Source organism: Salvelinus namaycush, chromosome 29 (assembly GCF_016432855.1).
Source record: "Salvelinus namaycush isolate Seneca chromosome 29, SaNama_1.0, whole genome shotgun sequence".
In the NCBI taxonomy this organism is placed as follows: domain Eukaryota; kingdom Metazoa; phylum Chordata; class Actinopteri; order Salmoniformes; family Salmonidae; genus Salvelinus; species Salvelinus namaycush.
In genome coordinates this window covers 7,597,276-7,622,743 of record NC_052335.1, presented here as the reverse complement: position 1 = coordinate 7,622,743, position 25,468 = coordinate 7,597,276, and the positions used below count along the sequence as shown (strand labels likewise).

The 25,468-nt window shown below is 44.7% G+C and overlaps 1 protein-coding gene across 1 annotated transcript in view; it reads left to right on the top strand.

Moving 5' to 3' along the window:
- fzd3a (frizzled class receptor 3a) overlaps positions 1-25,182 on the top strand; it is a 29,367-nt gene extending 4,185 nt beyond the window's left edge. Inside the window, exons 2-8 of the mRNA XM_038968842.1 lie at positions 10,133-10,329; positions 10,622-11,084; positions 11,284-11,583; positions 11,974-12,225; positions 23,606-23,754; positions 24,208-24,462; positions 24,698-25,182. Coding sequence (XP_038824770.1) covers positions 10,133-10,329; positions 10,622-11,084; positions 11,284-11,583; positions 11,974-12,225; positions 23,606-23,754; positions 24,208-24,462; positions 24,698-24,956 — 1,875 coding nt within the window. The 3' untranslated portion in view covers positions 24,957-25,182. The remainder of the gene's footprint in view (positions 1-10,132; positions 10,330-10,621; positions 11,085-11,283; positions 11,584-11,973; positions 12,226-23,605; positions 23,755-24,207; positions 24,463-24,697) is intronic.
- The last annotated feature ends 286 nt before the right edge of the window (positions 25,183-25,468 follow it).

Below are 25,468 nucleotides of genomic sequence, written 5' to 3'. Positions count from 1 at the left end.
CATGCTTTCACCAGCATGTCTCTGTTAGCGCATTCAAAAGCTAGTTTGATGTTTGGAAAACACATGAATCCCAATAGATGAGGAAGACTGCGGCTCCAAAACGACTCTCTATGTCCATGTTGTCTCTTTATACTAGCCTTGGCATGGCCGACCGGTCCATGGGAGAATACCAGAGCCTTTAAGAAGAGAAAAAGCCAAATGAGGATTGACAGTTGATTTGAAAGGGAATTAGGTCCACCCAATAGCCATGATAATGATGATGAATGGCTTGTAGCGTGGAGAAATTGTGACTTGGATGAGAACCAATGGCTTCCTTTCATCCCTGTCTGGAGAGAAAACCCTCAGAAGTGGTGTGCCTTTTAAAAATCTTCATGTCTTTTCCTTCTAAGTGAGGTTGGGGCTGGGAATTTTGTAGCATAACTGGCTAGCCCTTGTCTCTAGAGTAAAAAAACGCTCAGTATCTACATCCCCCCCAAACCCCAACCCTCATTTAATCATCCTCCAGTATAGTGTTTTTCAGTCTGGTTTCTGTTTTATGGCTCTGTGGTAGCTGACCATTTGGTGCACAAATTACACCTCTCAAAATAAGCTCCCAGTCAGTCAGTCAGTCGTTGGGGATTGTTGTGGCTGTGACTGACCTCAGTATAACCCCACTGCTGAAGTAGGACAGCAGCCTGAAGACTGTGAATCTGCTATTTCTGTGCCATCCTCTGTGCTTGCTAAGAGAGGGAGCTTCGGTGGTACATCTGTATGGAGTGATATTAGTGCCACCAGAAATTTCATATGAATTTACTCATTTCAGATTCAATTTCTGATGGGACTAGTATCACTCCATAGATCTGACTGGCATGGGTAGAAAGAGAAAGGAGATAGATAGATAAATATACTATATATACAAAAGTATGTGGACACCCCTTCAAATGAGTGGATTCAGCTATTTCAGCCACACCTGTTGTTGACAGGTGTATAAAATCGAGCACACCGCCATGCAATCTCCATAGACAAACATTGACAGTAGAACGGCCTTACTGAAGAGCTCAGTGTCTTTCAATGTGGCACCGTCATAGGATACCACCTTTCCAACAACTGTTCGTCGGGGGTTTCATGAAATGGGTTTCCATGGCCAAGCAGCCGCACACAAGCCTAAGATCACCATGCACAATGCCAAGCGACAGCTGGAGTGGTGTGAAGCTCACTGCCATTGGACTCTTGAGCACTGGAAACACGTTCTCTGGATTGATGAATCACGCTTCACCATCTGACAGTCCGATGGATGAATCTGGGTTTGGCGGATGCCAGGAGAACGCTACCTGCCCCAATGCATAGTGCCAACTGTAAAGTTTGGTGGAGGAGGAATAATGGTCTGGGGCTGTTTTTCATGGTACGGGCTAGGCCCCATAGTTCCAGTGAACGGAAATCTAAAAGCTACAGCATACAGTGACATTCTAGGCGATTCTGTGTTTCCAACTTTGTGGCAACAGTGTGGGGAAGGCCCTTTCTTGTTTCAGCATGACAATGCCCCCATGCACAAAGCGAGGTCTTGCCTTTTACCAATAGATTATTGAATCTATTGGTACAGTATGGCTGACTAAATGTAATATTTCTGAAACAATAATGAACAAATAATAGTTGAATTATTATAATGAATTCTTCCCCCATTTTATGCCTTTTGTCAGTGTTTGACATACATTTGTAACCTCTACAGATAAGGTTTACGGTTGTATATAAAACAGAAACTCCATCCGTCCGCTGTGAATTCATATTAAAGGCTGACTGTGGTCTCTGATGATTGTCAGACAGACGTGCACAGTATGCAGATAACATATGGCTAGTAGCTAGCGAGGGATGTACGATACATGTTATGGTCTGATAAACCCAGCTCACTCTGTCCCAAACCCACAATAGACCTCTGTTTTATTTAATGTCAAACATGCTGTTTATAAGCTCCGGACTGAATGGAATCTCTCTCTTTCTTTCGCTCTCTTTCTCTCTCTCTCTCTCCCTCTTTCTCTTTGTCTTTCTCTCTCTTTCTTCCCCTCTCTCTCTCCACAACAACTGGTGTGTGTGGTTAATAAACAGTAATGTGAATAACACGGCCGGCTAGCTGAAGGAGGAGGTGGCCCATCCTTCTCTCCCTTTCTCTCCTCTGCCATATCTCAGTCTTTTGTCCTTCGCTCCCTCCCCTTCCCCCATGCGAGGTACACTGCACGGTTGCCTGGGAAACGGGTCCCAATTGTGTCGTTAACAAAGGAGCAAGCTTTCTGTGGCTCTCAGGAGGTGGTCCCCGCTCGCCGCCCTCTGACCTCTGCTGAACACACCACGGCCCCATCCTCAAACTAGTCCCTCCGTCCGTTGGTGGATCAGCCGTCGCCATGGCAGTCAGGGTAGAAATGCAGAGAATTGAGCAGAGAGGGGGAAAGGAAGGAAGGAGCAGAGAGGGGAAGAGGAGAAAGCGGGAGTGGATTGATGGAGGGATAGATGGGAATGGAAGATATATCCAGTAAATTGTGAGACTTCTTCCAGATATTTAAAAGTAGTGTATCACTCAGATCAGTTGTCTGTGTAGATATAGTACATTGTTGATTGATCTGTCATTATCTGTCATCATTCTCTTATCAGTGATTTAATTTGAGTCAAAAATAAGCTTTACCGGACCGGTCATGAAATAGATATATAAAAATAAGAAAAATATCTCACACACACAAACCTCAAAGTAGCAATTAGTTTTTTAATTGACGTATTTTTGAGGGCAGCCTTTTCCAGATGACTTCATCTAATTTGACCACTTTTTTGGGAGATCCAAAATCTCTTAACTACCCCCATAAATACATAATCACATTACAGCGAGTTGAAATTGCATTATCATACTTATCCTCAGGGCTAGAACAGCATTTGACAGAATTGTATGTATTACACGCTTGAGCCACTTACATAGTAACAGTGGAGTGAGGGGGCTCGGGGGCTTTGGGGCAAAAGCAGACCAATATCTGGCGCACACACACACAACACACAACACACACAGCCAACCTCTGGCAGACACACAGCAGCTGTTTCTAATGTGACTAAGTTACCATAATCCACTGTTCTGTTCCAGAGCACACATGACAAGACGTCTTACATCTGTTTGGGCTGCCATGTGGATAAAAATAGACATACACACACACACACTAGGGTTGAATGGCGGAACCGGTTACTGGGATTTACCGCCACAAACCACTCCCTTTTCCCGGGAAAAATAACTGCTAGAAACCAGTAAATTATAATAAATTATGTATATGAACAGCAGGGCGTGAAATGGAACTGTTAAATGATATGCGACGTCTAAATCGGGCTTCTCTACGGCCTCTGCATGATGAATCATCAACACTCAGGGTGGAGACAGACAGCCCATCTCAGTATGGAGCACAGCTCACAATGCATGTAGACCTATCATCTCATCACGGTAACTTTTATTCTTGTAACAGGTAGGCTTACATTTGCTGCAGCATAGTCAGTAATATAAAGAGTGAATGTGCGTCTAATTTACCCATCGCCATCTGGCTTTCGGGGGTCACCTTCTTTTTTTAATTGTAAAAATAATTGTTTTTATATTGCAGCTGCAGAGCTTTAACTCGATTACCGTTGCTTTAAATCAGTGTGCGCACACTCTCTCACAGTCTTTCTCTTTCTCCATCAACTCCATTCAAATTGCATCCAAAATAGATCATCCTGATCTAGATTGATATATAGCCCGATGTACAGATGTTGTAGCCTACCTCCTTCAGGTAATACATTCAATGCAGTATTAGTCTTATATTCAGCTAATTAATGATGGGTTATGCATAATAAGCTTCTAACTTATAGCCTCTGTCTCTTGCGCAATGCGCACGCACCTGTGATCCGCTGGCCTCTCTCCTTAAAAAATGCTCCTTAGCTCTTGGAGTCCCATGCAGGATAAGCTAGACCAAATTTCTGTTAGCATTTCTTCTACCAATAGACTATTCGACGAGGGACGAAAGCCCTTTGTTTGCTAAATGTTAAATACAGCAGCCCAATAGAACTCACCGGTAGTTTGAAAGAAGAGCGAACGCTCGATGGTGGTAGGCTACAGCAGTTATTTATTCGGACCCATAACCCTTCAATCTTCACGAAGAGAAGTGAAAGCCTTCTGCATCTAATTCTAGTCCTATATTATTGAAGGATGTCATTAAATTTCTGAAGATAAGGACAACAAAACGTATTTCATTTAACTGTTGAACGTGAGGAAGGAATGAAGCAACAATAGAGCGGGAAAGAGGAGGTAGGCTAATAACATTAGGGGAAATATTATGAAAGGTATATGCGCCAGCCTACTAATTATACAAATAGGCCCTATTATATTTCAAAATTAAAGTCAAATTTGCTAGCCTATACTTGTAACTTTGTAGGCCGCATGTTCTGCACCAGAATCGCATGTTCTCTTCCTGCTTTATCATGGTTTGAACGCATTATTCCAGTCCATATAATACAGTATAATGTAACACAGTACAGTAATGCAGTTCACACTCAAAAATATTAGCCTACTGGAGCTAGTTTCATTTACTTACACAAGAGAGCAAATACCTAGCTACATCTATGGGCTTTTCTGTTTTTCTGTTGTGAAAAATGTGCAGTAGCCTATATCATATATGTATTGGATAACGGCACAATCATTTGGGCTTTTTTGGGCTTGGGCTTATAAAATGTCTTTAATGTAGGGCTCATAAAATGTCTTTAATGTAGGGCTCATAAAATGTCTTTAATGTAGGGCTTATAAAATGTCTTTAATGTAGGGCTCATAAAATGTCTTTAATGTAGGGTTTATAAAATGTCTTTAATGTAGGGCTCATAAAATGTCTTTAATGTAGGGCTCATAAAATGTATTTAATGTATGGTTCATCAGGCTCAGGTAGCATCAGACTTTAATTTTGTTTTATCAAAGTTCTAATCAAATCCAGACATAAACCTATTTATATGAATTATAATGCTTTTGAACGACACTTCCGGTTTTGGCGGGAAATACCGGGTTACCCGGGAGAAACGTGATTTATTCTCGGGATGGAACATCTGTAAAATACCTGTAACGAAACTCTAGTTCCTCCTCCTCGAACGAGGAGAGGAGAGAGGGATCGGAAGACCAATTTGCAGCGAGGTATGATGACATGATTATCTTTATTAACAAGACGAAACTAAACACACGAAGAACACTTGATAATTTTACAAAACAACAAAACGACGTAGACAGACCTGAACGAGAGAACTTACATAAAACATGAAGAACGCACGAACAGGAACAGACTACATATACTAACGACAACGAAACAGTCCCGTGTGGTGCGAACATACACTGACACGGAAGACAACCACCCACGACAAACAATGTGAAACAACCTCCCTATGTATGTCTCTCAATCAGAGGAAAACGAAAACACCTGCCTCTGATTGAGAGCCATACAAGGTCAATTAAACCTGACACTTAACATAGAACAAACACAGAGAATGCCCACCCAGCTCACGTCCTGACCAACAAAACAAAGGATTAACACAATAACTAGGGTCAGAACGTGACAATACCGGGAAAATATTCAACCCTAACATGCACGCACACACACACACACACACGCACGCTGTACCATACATTCATCTCGTACTAGAGCACACATCTGCCTTGGAAGTGCGGAGGCAGAGAGCAGAAGAAAGGGAAACCCCAGATGCATATCCACTTGAAGTTAAATCATCCCTGTCCTGTCTGTGTGTGTAATACACCATGTAATGCACCACGACAGGGCTCTGATGAGGTAATGCATGTCACCGGACTGGAGGCTGGCGAAGGCTAGGGAAGGGTGCCACCCTGTTTGATTCTATACAGATCAGATCAACGTGGATGTGTTTGCCTGCCTGTTTGATCTCAAAGATTTGATTAGGAAGATGGTGCCAGGTGTGTCATAAGATCTTGGTTTAATCAAAAGGAATGCTCGAGGGTTGGGGTAACAGACATTTACATATTGGTTGCTATGAAGGAAGTTCTTCCCCATAGAGATCCTATAATACACTCTATTTAATTCGGTGTTTCTTCCCATCTTACCATCGCCTCAAGCGAGACTGTTTTGGGCCTTGTGTCTGCAGACGGTCCATTTATTCAGAACTGATTGCTTTGACTGGTTGAATGATCTGTTTTTGACAGGTGTGGAAGGGAACCAATCTACTAAAATACACATAAACAAGAAAAAGCCTTCTACAGATGCAGTAGTAAGTCATCAAACCTACACAAAATAAAAAATAATTTCCCTGGTTATGATGAGGATGCGTGGCATTTGCTCTGCCGTGCTGTCCTGTACATCTATAGACTCAAATACTGTATGTGTGGATATATATATATTTTTTTACTGCATTCAATATTTTGTCCAGAGGATGTCAGTCATCTCAGACGTCTGTCTGAGCCCTATGTTCCAACAGTCACTGAAGTGTCTGATAAAACCGCACATCAACGTCACCTCCTTTATGTTATGGTCAATTGAAAATCTGAAGGCAGAAATATTGTGTTTGATATGTACAAAGCATTTACAAAAGCTGTCTGGATGTGGATGTGATGTAGGTTCTTTGTGTGGGAATCGGCAAGCCTAACAGCCGTCCTAATCCCTTTAAATACAGGCAGGCGTCTGGGAGACAGCCCAGACTGAACACTGGTGTCAGAAATGGAATTCTGTCTACATTTCTACATTAGAATTACGATGAATGAATGGTGTAATATGTAGGCTAAGCTATGGTGATGGATGAGTGTGTGTGTGTGTGTGTGTGTGTGTGTGTGTGTGTGTGTGTGTGTGTGTGTGTGTGTGTGTGTGTGTGTGTGTGTGTGTGTGTGTGTGTGTGTGTGTGTGGTATTGAATATAATAGTGCTGCTGTGTATTCCTCTGTCTTGGAGACTGAATATAGGTTAAGTTAATATACAATATGTAACTTTTTGGGTGACCCGACCAAATTCACATATGAATGTTAGTTATAGATCTTTCATTCATTCTATGTGCGCTATTTCTATACTTCCCATTTTTAAGTTTTGTTTGTGTGTCTTTTACTTTCAGTTTTGTACTTCAAAATTCAAAAGGCACTCGCACATCTGAGCAATCTTTTTTGCAGGTGCATGGTAACAGTTGAACAAGATGAAGGAAAACGGAAACCGCACACTGCTCTTGATAGTATCACTGAACTTTAATAAGGTTACGTATCGGCCTCACGGACTTCGTCAGAGCTTTTGTGAATTTCTTAAAATAAGCACACGTATATGTACACCTAGCAGTACATTTTAATGACCTAAAGCTTGACATTTCTACCTTTAGATTTTGTGGCATAGAGAAAGTTAAGATACCAGACAGGGGAAGTGATATTAATAATACTCTGAGTAAAAGAGAATGTTTTTGGATTTTCACCCTCCAGACATTATTTCCTAAAGGACTTAATGATGAAATGCCTATGTATTTTATGTTGTGAATTTGAACATGAATTATGTCCCTATTTAAGATTACTCTGATGTTTTTCGTACGATGTACACAATGGTTAATGAAAACTTGCTATGGCCTCATTGTGGTTTTACAGACGTGTTTAATACGTCTTATTTACACACTTTATTCGAATATTTATGGAATGCATATTGTTACATTTGGTAGCACTTATTTGTTTTTCCTTCGCCTCCAACCCCTTTCGATGCGTGGAACGGATGTGGGTGGTGCTAGGTCTACATACGTGTGCTTTTTTTAAGAAATTCCCAAAAGCTCCGACGAAGTCCGTGAGGCCGATACGTAAGCTTATTAAAGATCAGTGATACTATCAAGAGCAGTGTGCGGTTTCCTTTTTCCTTCATCACTTTCAGGTTTGTACACCAGCTTCAAACAGCTGAAAATACAATATTTTTGGTTATGGAAAAGATATTTCACAGCGGTTTAGATGGTACAATGATTCTTTACACCATGACTGCTTGTTTTGTTTACATAAACTGGAATTAGGCGCACTAATGTTAGCAACCAGGAAATGGTAGAGCAATTTCTACATAGTGCATATTTAATATAGGTTAAAGGTGCACTATGCAGAAATCGCTCCACCATTTACTGGTTGCTAAAATTTGAATAGTTCGCCCAATTTCAGTTTATGTGACAAAACAAGCAATGTATGGTGTAGAGAATCATTGTACCATCTAAACCGCTGTGAAATATATTTTCAATAACCCAAAATATTGTATTTTCAGCTGTTTGAAGCTGGTGCACAAACCGAAAGTAAATGACGCAAAACAAAAACTTAAGAACGGGAAGCATAGAAATATCGCGCATAGAACAGATCTACTGCTTCTTAGACTAGCAGATCTTTAAATCACCTTAGAATGACAGATCTATAACTCACCTTTCTAAGTGAATTTGGTCAGGTCGCCTAAAAAGTTACATATTGCAGCTTTAAGTTAATGTAGGTCAAATGAATATAGGTTAAGTTAATACAGGTTACGCTAATATAGGTTATGTTTAGTCACGAAACGTCCCATTGACCCGTTATTTAATAATCAGATTTCTCATAACCCAACACGACACGGCAGTCTCTTATACACTCCTTGTCCTTATACATTACATGACCAAAAGTATGTACACACCAGCTCGTCGAACATCTCATTCCAGTATCATGGCATTAATATGGAGTTGGTACCCCCTTTGCTGCTATAACAGACTCCACTCTTCTGGGAAGGCTTTCCACCAGATGTTGGAACATTGCTGTGGGGACTTGCTTCCATTCAGCCTCAAGAGCATTCGTGAGGTCGGGCACTGATGTTGAGCGATTAGGCCTGGCTCGCAGTCAGTGTTCCAATTCATCCCAAAGGTTTTCGATGGGGATGAGGTCAGGGCTCTGTGCAGAAATTTGATGAACTGACTTGTTGGAAAGGTGGCATCCTATGATGGTGCCACGTTGAAAGTCACTGAGCTCTTCTGTAAGGCCATTCTACTGCCAATGTTTGTCTGTGGAGATTGCATGGCGGTGTGCTCGATTGTATACACCTGTCAGCAACGTGTGTGGCTGAAATAGCCGAATCCACTAATTTGAAGGGGTGTCCACATACTTTTATATATATAGTGTATATTTAATACATATCCACTGAAGAAAAACCCTGTTCTGTTCCACTATTTCTCTCTATTAATGAAATTCCATTTAGCTCATCTTCCCATTTTGGCTGCTTGGGTCCCTGTCTTGTCCCCCTCCCCCACTCCCCCTCTCCCTGTCACAGTCACAAAGGCTGGCCCCAGCATGAGCAGGATCCGTCTAGCTTGGCCCTGGGTGGGGCTAGGGGCCGGTGGGGACCCTTTCTTCACTCCCCCTGGGGATTTGCATACTAAAGCCATGCCTCACAGCTGCTAGCTAGCTACCGTTCTCTCCCTGAATGCATATTGGCAGAGAGGTGTGTGTGTGTGTGTGTGTGTGTGTGTGTGTGTGTGTGTGTGTGTGTGTGTGTGTGTGTGTGTGTGTGTGTGTGTGTGTGTGTGTGTGTGTCGGTGTGTGTGTGTCGGTGCGTGCGTGCGCGTGCGTGCGTGTTTAACAGCGTTGCCCTCCCCCAAACACAAAGGACTCTCCAGAGTCCCTGTCTGTGCCGGGTATCTGATGAACGGGGGGGGGGGGGGAGGGGTTGGGTTGGGTTACCAAGCCTGTTCTACTCCTCCTCTCTCGCCGCCTTCCTTCTCCTCCCTCTGTCTTATTGTGCCAGGTTGGGGGGAGAAAGGGGGAGGAGGGGAGGAGGATTATGAGGATAGGGGACGGAGTTGTGTTTTTTGAGTCAGCTCCAAACTATGTCAGACAAAGTGATTCTGTCTGTTTGTGCTCTCATTTTGGCTTCACATGAATAATGCCCTGCTTTAGAAGACTGTTCTGTTGTCTGTGTGTGTGTGTGTCTCTTTAATGCTGAGGGGTTGAGCGTTTGACAGGTTCTGTGGTAGATGCACAGTGTGCTTGACATACGGTGTGTGCGAGTGTCTCTGTGTGTATGATTGTATATGACATGAGACGTATGATGTGTGTGAAGCACAGACACACTCCATAACCCCCGCCCTCTCATACTCAGCTGTAACTATACACCTCCTGACAGTCTTGTGTTTTCCTCTCCCCTCCGCAGCCCTTCCACCCCATGGTGAACCTGCAGTGTTCGTCAGAACTCAGGATGTTCCTGTGTGCCCTCTACACTCCGGTGTGTACAGAGTACGGACGCATGACACTGCCCTGCCGACGGCTGTGCCTGAGAGCCAAGGGAGACTGTTACAAACTCATGGACATGTTCGGTGTCACCTGGCCAGAAGAGATGGATTGTAACAGGTTAGTAGTCTACTGTACTGTAGGGTACACTTTTACACACATGGGGCACATATATATATTTTTGGTATCATTCCTTTTACCATTAATTTATCAGGAAATACCTGGTCATTCTGTACCATAGCATCAATAAGAATGACATGGCAAAATGGTAATTACACAACGGTAACACGTGATTTCCTAGCAAATACACGGTCAAAACTGTGGAAACAGTATTGTAAAATACTACCTTTGTGTCTTTCTGTAGTTTAAATATAATGTGTCTGACATAAGCTGTTTCCTTTCCGTCCCCCAGGTTCCCAGACTGTGACGAGTCATACCCCCGTCCTGTAGACCTGCTGTCCAGGTCAGACTCCACAGAGTCGCCCATCTCCGTCCAGCGCGACTATGGCTTCTGGTGCCCCCGCGAGCTCAAGATCGACCCCGACCTGGGCTACACCTTCCTGGGTGTGAGGGACTGCTCGCCCCCCTGCCCCAACATGTACTTCCAGCGGGACGAGCTGGTCTTCGCCCGCTACTTCATCGGCGTGGTGTCTATCGTATGTCTCTCTGCAACCCTCTTCACCTTCCTCACCTTCCTCATCGACGTGTCCAGGTTCCGCTACCCGGAGCGGCCAATCATCTTCTACGCCGTGTGTTACATGATGGTGTCCCTGGTCTTCTTCCTGGGCTTCCTATTGGAGGACCGGGTGGCGTGCAACGCGGCGAGCCCCGGGCGCTTCCGGGCGTCCACCGTCACCCAGGGCTCCCATAACAAGGTGACCCATCGGCCGCATAGTGATTGATTGATAACTGATTGTTTAATTAACTGATTGATTGTTTGATTTACCATTTTCTCTGTAACATTATATCATTTTTTTTTTTTGGTACGATATTTTCAATGTTCTTGGATTTTCAATGTCTTCAGTCTTTTTTAAAACTTGTTCTCTTCTCCTTCTCTCCTCTCCCCTCCTCCAGGTGTGCACTCTGCTGTTCATGGTGCTCTACTTCTTCACCATGGCTGGCAGTGTGTGGTGGGTCATCCTCACCATCACCTGGTTCCTGGCTGCCGTGCCTAAGTGGGGCAGCGAGGCCATTGAGAAGAAGGCCCTGATCTTCCATGCCTGTGCCTGGGGCCTGCCCGGCTGTCTGACTGTCACTCTGCTGGCCATGAACAAGATCGAAGGGGATAGTGTTAGCGGGGTGTGTTTTGTGGGGCTGTATGACCGCACAGCGCTGAGATGGTTCCTGCTGGTTCCGCTGGGCCTGGATGTACTGGTGAGAGGACTGGAATGAGTCACAGTGGGATACGGCGTGTGTAACAAATGGCAGCCTATTCCCTATATAGGGAATAGGGTGGCATTTGGGATGCAACCTAGGTGATTCAGTAAAGTCTTTGTAGGATGTCCTTTGTGGGTATGTGTGCTCAAAGTTTACGTGTGCACATGCACAAAGTTCAGTAAACGTGTTGACACTGTTTGTGCCTTCTCCTTCGATTATACCACTGTCATACAGATCTCAAAGGTCATAAGAAAGTGGATCTGAATGGAACTGAAGGAAATTATTGTAATTGTTAGCTACCCAACCAATATACCATGTTTACTTACTGGTCTTCTTATGACATCATCTTTTGTCCAATCCTTCCATATCAACTCTGTCTGATTCTAGGTGGGGGTGGCGTTGCTGCTAGCGGGCATCCTGGCGTTGAACCGCGTCCGTATGGAGATCCCTCTGGAGAAGGAGAACCAAGACAAGCTGGTGAAGTTTATGATCCGTATCGGGGTGTTCTCTGTGCTCTACCTGGTCCCTCTGCTGACGGTCATAGCCTGCTACCTGTATGAGAACAGCTATAGGACTGTCTGGGAGACTACCTGGGTACAGGAGCGCTGCAGAGAGTACCACATCCCCTGTCCATACCAGGTGAGATCCATACTCTAACCAGTACACCACATCCCCTGTCCATACCAGGTGAGATCCATACTCTAACCAGTACACCACATCCCCTGTCCATACCAGGTGAGATCCATACTCTAACCAGTACACCACATCCCCTGTCCATACCAGGTGAGATCCATACTCTAACCAGTACACCACATCCCCTGTCCATACCAGGTGAGATCCATACTCTAACCAGTACACCACATCCCCTGTCCATACCAGGTGAGATCCATACTCTAACCAGTACACCACATCCCCTGTCCATACCAGGTGAGATCCATACTCTAACCAGTACACCACATCCCCTGTCCATACCAGGTGAGATCCATACTCTAACCAGTACACCACATCCCCTGTCCATACCAGGTGAGATCCATACTCTAACCAGTACACCACATCCCCTGTCCATACCAGGTGAGATCCATACTCTAACCAGTACACCACATCCCCTGTCCATACCAGGTGAGATCCATACTCTAACCAGTACACCACATCCCCTGTCCATACCAGGTGAGATCCATACTCTAACCAGTACACCACATCCCCTGTCCATACCAGGTGAGATCCATACTCTAACCAGTACACCACATCCCCTGTCCATACCAGGTGAGATCCATACTCTAACCAGTACACCACATCCCCTGTCCATACCAGGTGAGATCCATACTCTAACCAGTACACCACATCCCCTGTCCATACCAGGTGAGATCCATACTCTAACCAGTACACCACATCCCCTGTCCATACCAGGTGAGATCCATACTCTAACCAGTACACCACATCCCCTGTCCATACCAGGTGAGATCCATACTCTAACCAGTACACCACATCCCCTGTCCATACCAGGTGAGATCCATACTCTAACCAGTACACCACATCACCTGTTCATACCAGGTGAGATCCATACTCTAACCACTACACCACATCCCCTGTCCATACCAGGTGAGATCCATACTCTAAGCACTACACCACATCCCCTGTCCATACCAGGTGAGATTATGGCTGCTGCGGTGACCGTATTACTGCCACACTGGCAGTCATGAGTCATGACCGCAGTAAAATTCCATTTGACCGTTGAATCACGGTATTCTCCTCTTATGCACTCAGGACATGCATTGGTAGTACCCTAAGGACCATCAGGTCCTAATGGCCTGGTACTCAGGGCTCTATTGTCCCTCGAACAACCCGTACAGCAATGCAAATCAAATCGAAAATCTCATCAAAACAGTATCATGCTTTTAAAACTCACCTCACTGTGATGATCAATGTGAAGAATGAAGTTCAACAACAGGTTGAAACTGAGTTTAAAACATGGTAGTTGTGGATGTTGTTTCAAAGTCTAACACAATGAAATGGACAGCACTTTCTAAGGTGATGATTCATTCAAAAGATAGATGAAGCGAAAACAGGGTTTTAGACATTTTTGCAAACGTATACAAAATAAAAAAACAGAAATACCTTATTTACATACAGTACCAGTCAAAAGTTTGGACACACATACTCAATCCAGGGTTTTTCTTTATTTTTAAGATTTTATATATTGTAGAATAATAGTGAAGACATCAAAACTATGAAATAACACATATGGAATACAAAGTGTTAAACAAATCAAAATATATTTTATATTTGAGATTTTTCAAAGTGCCACCCTTTGCCTTGATGACAGCTTTGCACACTCTTGGCATTCTCTCAACCAGCTTCATGAGGTAGTCACCTGGAATTTCAATTAACAGGTGTGCCTTGATAAAAGTTAATTTGTGGAATTTCTTTCCTTCTTAATGCGTTTGAGCCAATCAGTTGTGTTGTGAGAAGGTAGGGGTGGTATACAGAAGATAACCCTATTTGGTAAAAGACCAAGTTCATATTATGGCAAGAACAGCTCAAATAAGCAAAGAGAAATGACAGTCCATCATTACTTTAAGACATGAAGGTCAGTCAATCCGGAAACTTTCAAGAACTTTGAAAGTTTCTTCAAGTGCAGTCGCAAAAACCATCATGCAATGAAACTGTCCTCCTCTCATGAGGACCTCCACAGGAAAGGAAGACCCAGAGTTACCTCTGCTGCAGAGGATAAGTTCATTAGAGTTAACTGCACCTCAGATTGCAGGCCAAATAAATGCTTCACAAGTAACAGACACATCTCAACATCAACTGTTCAGAGGAGACTGCGTGAATCAGGCCTTCATGGTTGAATTGCTGCAAAGAAACCACTACTAAAGAACACCAATAATAAGAAGAAACTTGCTTGGGCCAAGAAACATGAGCAATGGACATTAGTCCAGTGGAAATCTGTCCTTTGGTCTGATGAGTCCTTAATTTGAGATTGTTGGTTCCAACCGCCGTGTCTTTGTGAGACGCAGAGTAGGTGAACGGATGATCTCCGCATGTGTGGTTCCCACCGTGAAGCATGGAGGAGGAGGAGGTGTGATGGTGTGGGGGTGCTTTGCTGTGTCTGTGATTTATTTAGAAACAAGGCACCCTTAACCAGCATGGTTACCACAGCATTCTGCAGCAATACGCCATCCCATCTGGTTTGCACTTAAATCAAATCAAATCAAAGTTTATTTGTCACGTGCGCCGAATACAACAGGTGTAGACCTTACAGTGAAATGCTTACTTACAGGCTCTAACCAATAGTGCAAAAAAAAGGTATTAGGTGAACAATAGGTAGGTAAAGAAATAAAGCAACAGTAAAAAGACAGGCTATATGCAGTAGCGAGGCTGTAAAAGTAGCGAGGCTACATACAGACACCGGTTAGTCAGGCAGATTGAGGTAGTATGTACATGTAGATATGGTTAAAGTGACTATGCATATATAATGAACAGAGAGTAGGAGTAGCTTGAAAGAGGGGTTGGTGGGTGGGACACAATGCAGATAGCCCGGTTAGCCAATGTGTAGGAGCACTGGTTGGTCGGCCCGATTGAGGTAGTATGTATATGAATGTATAGTTAAAGTGACAATGTATATATGATAAACAGAGAGTAGCAGCAGCATAAAAAGAGGGGTTTGGAGGGGAACACAATGCAAATAGTCTTATGGCTTGGGGGTAAAAACTGTTGAGAAGCCTTTTTGTCCTAGACTTGGCACTCCAGTACCGCTTGCCATGCGGTAGTAGAGAGAACAGTCTAGGACTGGGGTGGCTGGGGTCTTTGACAATTTTTAGGGCCTTCCTCTGACACCGCCCGGTGTAGAGATCCTGGATGGCAGACAGCTTAGCCCCAGTGATGTACTGGGCCGTACGCACTACCCTCTGTAGTGCCTTGTGGTCAGAGGCCGAGCAATTGCCGTACCAGGCAGTGATGCAACCAGTCATTATGCTCTCAATGTTGCAGCTGTAGAACCTTTTGAGAATCTCAGGACCCATGCCAAATCTTTTTAGTTTCCTGAGGGGGAATAGGCTTTTCACGACTGTCTTAGTGTGTTTGGACCATTCTAGTTTGTTGTTGATGTGGACACCAAGGAACTTGAAGCTCTCAACCTGCTCCACTACAGCCCTGCCGATGAGAATGGGGGCGTGCTCAGTCCTCCTTTTCCTGTAGTCCACAATCATCTCTTTAGTCTTGGTTACGTTGAGGGATAGGCTGTTATTCTGGCACCACCCGGCCAGGTCTCTGACTCCCTCCCTATAGGCTGTCTCGTCGTTGTCGGTGATCAGGCCTACCACTGTTGTGTCGTCTGCAAACGTAATGATGGTGTTTGAGTCGTGCCTGGCCATGCAGTCTTGGGTGAACAGGGAGTACAGGAGGGGACTGAGCACGCACCTCTGGGGAGCTCCAGTGTTAAGGATCAGCGTGGCAGATGTGTTGCTACCTACTCTCACCACCTGGGGGTGGCCCGCCAGGAGGTCCAGGATCCAGTTGCAGAGGGAGGTGTTTAGTCCCAGGATCCTTAGCTTAGTGATGAGCTTTGAGGGTACTATGGTGTTGAATGCTGAGCTGTAGCCAATTAATAACATTCTCACATAAGTGTTCCTTTTGTCCAGGTGGGAAAGGGCAGTGTGGAGTGCAATAGAGATTGCATCATCTGTGGATCTGTAGTGGGACTATCATTTGTTTTTCAACAAGACAATGACCCGAAAACACACATCCAGGCTGTGTAAGGGCTATTTGACCAAGGAGAGTAATAGAGTGCTGCATCAGATGACCTGGCTTCCACAATCACCCGACCTCAAACTAATTGAGATGTTTTGGGATGAGTTGGACCGCAGTGAAGGAGAAGCAGCCAGCAAGTGCTCAGCATATGTGGGAACTCCTTCAAGACAGTTGGAAAAGCATTCCTCATGAAGCTGGTTGAGAGAATGCCAAGAGTGTGCAAAGCTGTCATCAAGGCAAGGGGTGGCTACTTTGAAGAATCTAAAATATATTTTGATTTGATTAACATTTGTGTGGTTACTACATGATTCCAAATGTGTTATTTCATAGTTTTGATATCTTCTCTATTATTCTACAATGTAGAAAATAGTAAAAATAAAGTAAAACCCTTAAATGAGTAGATGTGTCCAAACTTTTGACTGGTACTGTAAGTATTCAGACCCTTTGCTATGAGACTCGAAATTGAGCTCAGGTGCATCCTGTTTCCATTGATCATCCTTGAGATGTTTCTACAACTTCATTGGAGTCTGTGGTAAATTCAGTTGATTGGACATGATTTGGAAAGGCACACACTCGTCTATATAAAGTCCCACAGTTGACAGTGCATGTCAGAGCAAAAACCAAGCCATGAGGTCGAAGGAATTGTCCGTAGAGCTCTGAGACAGGATTGTGTCGAGGCCAAGATCTGGGGAAGGGTACCAAGAAATGTCTACAGCATTGAAGGTCCCCAAGAACACAGTGGCCTCCATCATTCTAAAATGGAAGACGTTTGGAACCACCAAGACTCTTCCTAGAGCTGGCCGCCCGGCCAAACAGAGCAATCGGGAGAAAAGGGCCTTGGTCAGGGAGGTGACCAAGAACCCGATGGTCACTCTGACACAGCTCCAGAGTTCCTCTGTGGAGATGGGAGAACCTTCCAGAAGAACAACCATCTCTGCAGCGCTCCACCAATCAGGCCTTTATGGGAGAGTGGCCAGGCAGAAGCCACTTCTCAGTAAAAGGCGCATGACAGCCCGCTTGGAGTTTGCCGAAAGGCACCTAAAGACTCTCAGACCATGAGAAACAAGATTCTCTGGTCTGATGAAAACAATATTGAACACTTTGGCCTGAATGCCAAGCGTCACATCTGGAGGAAACCTGGCACCATCCCTATGGTGAAGCATGGTGGTGGCAGCATCATGCTGTGGGGATGTTTTTCAGCGGCAGGGACTGAGAGACTAGTTAGGATTGAGGCAAAGATGAACAGAGCAAAGTACAGAGAGATCCTTGATGAAAACCTGCTCCAGAGCGCTCAGGACCTCAGACTGGGGTGAAGGTTCACCTTCCAACAGGGCAACGACCCTAAGCGCACAGCCAAGACAACGCAGGAGTGGCTTCGGGACAAGTCTCTTAATGTCCTTGAGTGGCCCAGTCAGAGCCAGGACTTGAACCAGATCTAACATCTCTGGAGAGACCTGAAAATAGCTGTGCAGCAATCCTCCCCATCCAACCTGACAGAGCTTGAGAAGATCTGCAGAGAAAAATGGGAGAAACTCCCCAAATACAGGTGTGCCAAACTTGTCGGGTCATACCCAAGAAGACTCAAGGCTGTAATCGCTGCCAAAGGTGCTTCAAGAAAGTACCGAGTAAAGGGTCTGAATACTTATGTAAATGTGATATTTCAGATATATATTTTTTAATACATTTTCAAACAATTCTAAAAAACAGATTTTTCTTTGTCATTGTGGGCTATTGTGTGTAGTTTGGTGAGGGGGAAAAAAAACAATTTAATCTATTTTAGAATAAGGCTGTAACGTAACAACATTTGGAAATAGTCTAGGGGTCTGAATACTTTCGAATGTACAGTATTAGTTTATGCATAGGTTTATGAGGCCAAGCCCGATAAAAACCTTGAATCAAAATGATGCTTGTGCTGTTATACAATACATAGCCTACCACATATTATGCATGGCAGAAGAACATAAAACAAAAGTGATTTAAGATGTCTTTGTGACATAATTGGTCTAGCCTATACTCCAAAATTAAACGCGTTTGAGTAATCGTGTGGACTGTATTATTTTACATACTGCATGGACTGGATTACCTTATGCTACGCTCCAAAATGTCTATCCACGAGTCTGGGAGAGAATGTATAGCCCTAGGAGATGCTGTTGGTTCATTGATTGTGCAGGGCGGCTTACAGTTAGCTTACAATTATAGAGAATTTGTATATGATTTTGAATAGCCTAGTAATGGGGATTTTGTTATATTTTCATAATTAATAGGCTGACATTACCTTTAGCTACAGAAAATCTCACCACTATGCGGTTCCTTTTTCTCGTCTCACTCTCCTTTATTTTTTTCTCACGCGCGCAGACGGTTTGTCAATAGTTTAGTGAAATATGTTTAGTTGCGAAAACATGTTACTATCGATGTTCCCGTACAGATTTCATTTGGTTTCCGAAATGAAGCGCTGGGTATCTGCAGGAACAGGGTTGGAGAACCCATGGCATACAGAGTTTGGGCGGAATATCACCTGTCGCACAGCGAGAGCATGCTCTTCAAACAGTGGTTGACGTGTGTAGTGAAATAAATGTTATTGTATTTATTTCTCAGTTGTTCATATAAAGCACAGCTCCTCTATAAAACAGAAGTAGCCATATCCGGCAACATTGACAAACCCGCAGCCTTCATTCGCTATTCGAGTGCATAGCCGACGGAATACGTCTTTTTTCCACTGCCCCTGTTCCTGCCCATTTGATAATGGTGCATTCTAAATGGAAACTAATTTGACATATTAGTAAAGACAATATTAAATTGAGAATAGTCTGATGGGTGAAAATATGATCACATGATGAGAGAACAGCCGTGCAGCCTGAGGCGAAGACAGAGCGCAAGATTCTTCTTTTTTTTTTAGCATATAGTCGCATCATGCAACCCATATATGTTGTGATTTCTGAGAAATTCTATGGTTTATATCATTCACAACTAAAGTTGCTAAGTAATTCTAAATCTAGCGTAGCCTATAGGACCTGTTTCAAATGATCACTTTTACGCTCAACATAGCCACTTCATATAAGCACTCCATTCTATTTTACTCAGCTAAGTTAAATGATATCCTTCTTACAATAACATTATATTATATAAAATAATGTTATGGGATTTATAAGCATATATTGTCAGCTAAATGAACAAGCCTACAGCCTATGGCATGGAGCATCGCCAGATCAAATACAGTAGGCCAACTCATTTTCTTTTGCATGACAATAACCGGCTGACATAATTTCATGACCACCACAGCACAATCCATACAATCCATATCCATACCACAGCACGATCCATACTCTAACCAATACACCATATCCCGTCTTACCAGGTAAGTAACATATACCCCCTTAAGTACTACGCTACATTACATCTACTCTAACCACTACACCACATACCTGTCCATAGGAGGTAATATCAGATTATACAGCTACTGCAACCATTTCTAGAAACTACAATCAACTACACTCAAATATTATTATAACCCCTACAGTACATCAGTCATTCTCAACCAGGGGGCCTTGGACCCCTGAGGGACCTCCGTGAGCTTTCATGGGGTCCCAAGAAAAAAAGATGGAATTGGATTCTGGTGCCAAATTCAATAAGGGAAAGAAAAATAACAGAGTAAGAAAAAGATATTTCGGTCTCACACAGTAGTTGTATTCCCAACACACCTAGCTCCAGTGTTCCAGTGCAAACACAGACCGGGGAGAGATCTCAGGTTGGTTCTATTTAATAGATGAAGCACTTCAGAGAAGCTCCTCTCTGCCTGGAGCTGTGGAACACATCCTCACTCATCTGGAGAAGCAGTTGATCATTCAAACACTTCATCCTTGCTGCTGTAAATTGGTAGCATTTCTGTGTGTGTGTGTGTGTGTGTGTGTGTGTGTGTGTGTGTGTGTGTGTGTGTGTGTGTGTGTGTGTGTGTGTGTGTGTGTGTGTGTGTGTGTGTGTGTGTGTGTGTGTGTGTATACAGTAGATGTTTGTTTTGTGTGTGTCTGTATATATATGTTTGTGTGTGTATGTGTGTATGTTTGAGTGTGTATGTGTGCTGTGCTTCTTTTTCTGTCCTCCTTAAAAAGGTTTTGTGTTCGTAGTTACTGTGGTGGCACAGATAGCAGAGTTTGGATGGGTAGAGAAGTGAAAAGAGTGAACAGCTTCTCTACTTGCTGTTTGTAGCAAGTGTCTAGATGTCAATGTTTTTCAGCTCCATTGCCACGTTTGGATGTGTGATGGTGTGTAATCTCTTGCCTTTTAGTTAGTTCTAAAGGAAGGCTGGTTGGCACACAGTAGAGCATTTGTGTGCATGTGTGTCTGTCTGTGTCTGTCTCCGTGTGTTTCCGTGTGTGTGTCTCCATGTGTGTGTGTGTGTGTGTGTGTGTGTGTGTGTGTGTGTGTGTGTGTGTGTGTGTGTGTGTGTGTGTGTGTGTGTGTGTGTGTGTGTGTGTGTGTGTGTGTGTGTGTGTGTGTGTGTGTGTGTACCCCCAACAAAGATAGCTTATGACGGCATTAGAGGCCTGTTACGGTGGGGGGATGGGGGAAACAGAGGGAGAAGGCTGGGGGGAGGCAAAGAGAGTCATTTGGGGCCTTAATCTGTCATGCAAGCGTTACCGCGTAAGAGAGCAGTGAGTTAATTTCTCCCAGAGGTTCTGTTGCTGGGGGAAAGATGGATCAGAGAGAAGGGCTACGCTATGGTAATGCAGTTATAAAGAAAGTAAAGCTACTGTATGGATGAAACTACACAGACAAAATGTAATAGTGAGGAATGTCTGTGGTTTGGTAACGGCTAGTAAGGGAAGGGTACTAGTGAGGGAAGGGTACTAGTGAGGGTAACGGAACGAGTGAAAGTATTTTGTTTTTATATAGAAAGACTGAGAATGGGCGGCCAGGTCTCTGTAGGCCCGCTGACTGCCCTTCATAACTTTGTGATGTGTGGAGGATGTGAGTGGGAGGACTCTGCTTCCCCAGAGCACACATACATACAGTAACACAGTAGCTAACATGTAAACAGACAATCTCCTGAGCACATACAGTGGGGAGAACAAGTATTTGATACACTGCCGATTTTGCAGGTTTTCCTACTTACAAAGCATGTAGAGGTCTGTAATTTCTATCATAGGTACACTTCAACTGTGAGAGACGGAAAATCACATTGTATGATTTTTAAGTAATTAATTAGCATTTTATTGCATGACATAAGTATTTGATCACCTACCAACCAGTAAGAATTCCGGCTCTCACAGACCTGTTAGTTTTTCTTGGAGGAATAATGGTCTGGGGCTGTTTTTCATGGTTCGGGCTAGGCAGCTTGACAATGCCCCCGTGCACAAAGCGAGGTCCATACAGAAATGGTTTGTCGAGATCGACTGGCCTGCACAGAGCCCTGACCTCAACCCCATCGAACACCTTTGGGTTGAATTGGAACGCTGACTGCGAGCCAGGCCTAATCACCTAACATCAGTACCCGACCTCACTAATGCTCTTGTGTCCACATACTGTTGGTCATGTAGGGTATCTTTATCAGGAGAGAGAGAGAGAGAGAGAGAGAGAGAGAGAGAGAGGGGAGAGAGAGAGAGAGAGAGAGAGAGAGAGAGAGAGAGAGAGAGAGAGAGAGAGAGAGAGAGAGAGAGAGAGAGAGAGAGAGAGAGAAGAGAGAGAGAGAGAGAGAGAGAGAGAGAGAGAGAGAGAGAGAGAGAGAGAGAGAGAGAGAGAGAGAGAGAGAGAGAGAGAGAGAGAGAGAGAGAGAGAGAGAGAGAGAGAGAGAGATAGATAGATAGATAGATAGATAGATAGATAGATAGATAGATAGATAGATCCTGTGTGGCTCGGTTGGTAGAGCACGATGTTTGCAACACTACAATCGTGAGTTTGATTCCCGCTGGGGGCCACCCAAACGGAAATGTCTGTCACTTTGGATTCAAGTGTGTGCTTAATGTCATAGAGAAAAGGAATCAGCTGTGAAAACCAACCAGCACTACCAGTAGGGTCAGGCCCATAGAAATATTATCACTAGATGTGCCCACCCATTACAGACCCATTGACTTGAATAAGGATGGCCATTCTATTTCAACGAGTCAGTCCTGCTGCATCCACCCTGTGCCTTTCTACTACTTCCCCTCTGATTGGCCAGAACCGTATGAGATGCCAATCTAGAGGAGTTTAGAAGATAAGACATGTTAACTGAAGGGACGTATGGCTGCAGTGATTCAGTCTCTCTCTTATCTCATTCTGTTGTAATGAGGTTCTCTGAGCTCCAGGCTGCTCTGCCTGTCTGCTCCACTCATAACGAGGCCATCAGGACTGCTGTGTATGTGCGTGCGTGTGTGTGTAGGGAAAAAAACAGGGGATGTGTGTGAGTATGTTTCTTACAGGGATAGGGGGAGATAGATATACACACACTGTACATCAGTGGAGGCTGCTGAGGGGAGGACGGCTCATAATAATGGCTGGGACGGAGTCAATGGACTGGTCTCAACCACATGGAAACCACGTGCTTGATACCATTCCATTGACTCCATTCCAGACATTATTATGAGCCGTCCTCCCCTCAGCAGCCTCCGCTGACATGCATTCACTATGTGTCTGTGTGTTTACTAAGGCTGCTATGGTGTTACACTGCAGTGCAGTGATGCAGTGTATTTACAGGTATGGGTGAGAAGATGAGGAGTGCTGTGTTGTGTTCTGCTGTACTGTACCCTTCTGCAGTAGAGACCTGTGTGAGGGTACAGTGAGGGTACAGGTGCACTATCTACGGGGGGGGGGGGGCACAGAAGAGAGAGGGGGGTGGAGGGAAAGAGATCAAATTAGAGGGGGGAGGTAGAGAGAGGGGGAACGATTGGGGATGGATGGAATGGAAGTAGAGAAAATGAGAGCAGGGGTGGAGGGAGGGAATGAGAGGTAGAGAGAGGGAGAATAAGACAAAGGGAGGGGGAAGGAGAGAGTCATGCCATTGTGTTGGCTGCTGATTTGTTTATGCCTGTAGCGGTAAGCTGCCGAGTCTGTTAGAAGATACACGCATGTGGGAAAACACACACGACTCAGGAGTACAGTGCCTCACTGCCTTGCAGACAACCTACCGTGCGTAGTGTCATACTTACTGAGAGCTACATTCTCACCCACGCAGCCTAGCAGACATGCATGTACAATCAAACGTACACGCACTGTTTCCCTCCAGTACAGATTGCTAGTAGAGTACTCCCTTATGGCAGACACACTCACACCTCTCTCCTCTCCATGGGTGACCTAGGTCGAGCAGACCAGCAGACCAAACCTGTCCCTGTTCATCATAAAGTACCTGATGATGTTGGTAGTAGGGATCCCTTCGGTGTTCTGGGTGGGCAGCAAGAAGACCTGCTTCGAATGGGCCAGCTTCTTCCACGGTCATAGACGCAAAGAGTAAGTCTCTGAAACACGCTTTCTCTCCCTAACATCAATGTATTTCTCATGAAGAGCAATGTTTTTTTTTTTTAATGAGTTGCACGATTAGTCCACATTTGAATTCGATCAAATACATATGCCATTGTATATGATATGGAATGCAGGCGATGCACTGCATCTTAATGTATTATACCTGCTGGCTTTAAGTAAAGTGGTACCAAGATTTTAAATTCAACAGTGCTGTATAGTAGTGTTAGTGAAAGGCCCCCTCTCTGCGTTCACCACCACCCCCCCCTCCCCTGTTATCAGTGCATTAACCCCCTCTCCCATTCCCTGTTCCACACACTCCTCCTTCCTCATCTACCTTTCCACCTTCCCTTTCTCTCTCCCGTCCCTCCTCCGCCTCTCCCTCCCCTCCATCCCTCCCTTCCCCTTCTCCTCGTCCCCCTCTTCCTCTCCCTTTTCCAGTAGCGTGGTCAACGAGAGCAGACAGGTACTCCAGGAGCCAGATTTTGCTCAGCTGCTCCTGCGGGACCCCAACACCCCCATCGCGAGGAAGTCCAGGGGGACGTCCACGCAGGGCACCTCCACCCACGCTTCCTCCACCCACCTGGCCATGCTGGACGAGCCCCCCAGCGGGAGCACCAGCCGGGCAAGTAGTGTCCGCAGCGCCCGCAGCAAGATGAGCAGCTTCCATGGAAGTCTGCATAGATCCAGAGACAGCAGGTAGGGATGGACAGGGATGGTGGGGTGGGAACTGTGGGGGTGACAGATTGATTTAATAGATTTGGGGATTGAAAAAAGCCAGATGTGGAAAATGGGTATGGATGAATAGATCTGTGTAGATCTGAAAATGTTTAGATCTGAAAGGGTTTGGTAAGTGTTAAAAACATGGAGTATTTGTCATGTTATTTACAGTCCCAGATGCCTGACCAACCGTCTCTCTCCTCTCCTCTGTTAGGTACACGGCATGTAGTTTCCGCGGCGTTGACGATCGCCTCCCCTATGGCAGCATGCCCCGCCTCAACGACCAGTCAGGGTCCAGACACTGCAGCACCAACCGGCTAGACAGCCTATCAAAGCATGGCTCCACCCAGCGTCTGGATAGCCAATCACGGCACAGCAGCATCAGGGACCTTAGCAACGTCACCCAGGCCATTCAGAGCGCCCCCGGCAATGGAATCCACAGGGTCCTTGAGGAGGATGGAGCCACGGCCTGAACTGAGACATCTCAACGCCTGGCCACAAAACAAAGCTTAGCCTCTACCCTAAAACCCATGCCAACCTTTTAGCTAAACAAGAAGTGTCTAGGACATGTGTCCAACTCATTCCACAGAGGGCCAAGTGTTTGCGGGTTTTTGACTCCACCCTTGTACTTTGTTGATGAATTAAGGTCACTAATTAGTAAGGAACCCCTCACCTGGTTGTCTAAGTCTTAATTGAAATGGAAAAACAAAAAATCTGCAGATACTCAGCCATCCATGGAATGAGTTTGATACCCCTGGTCTAGGGGGTAGAGGTTGATTTTGGACTGGACATACTACAGTCCTCTATGGCTACATTTACACAGGCAGCCCAATTCTGATCTTTTGCCCAATTACTGGTCTTTAGACCAATCAGATCAGATAATTTGCCAATAATTGATTAAAAAAATCAGAATCGGGCTGCCTGTGTAAACTCAGCCACAGTATGACAGTTTGAAAATAAGGAGATTGTGAGGAAACTGGACATG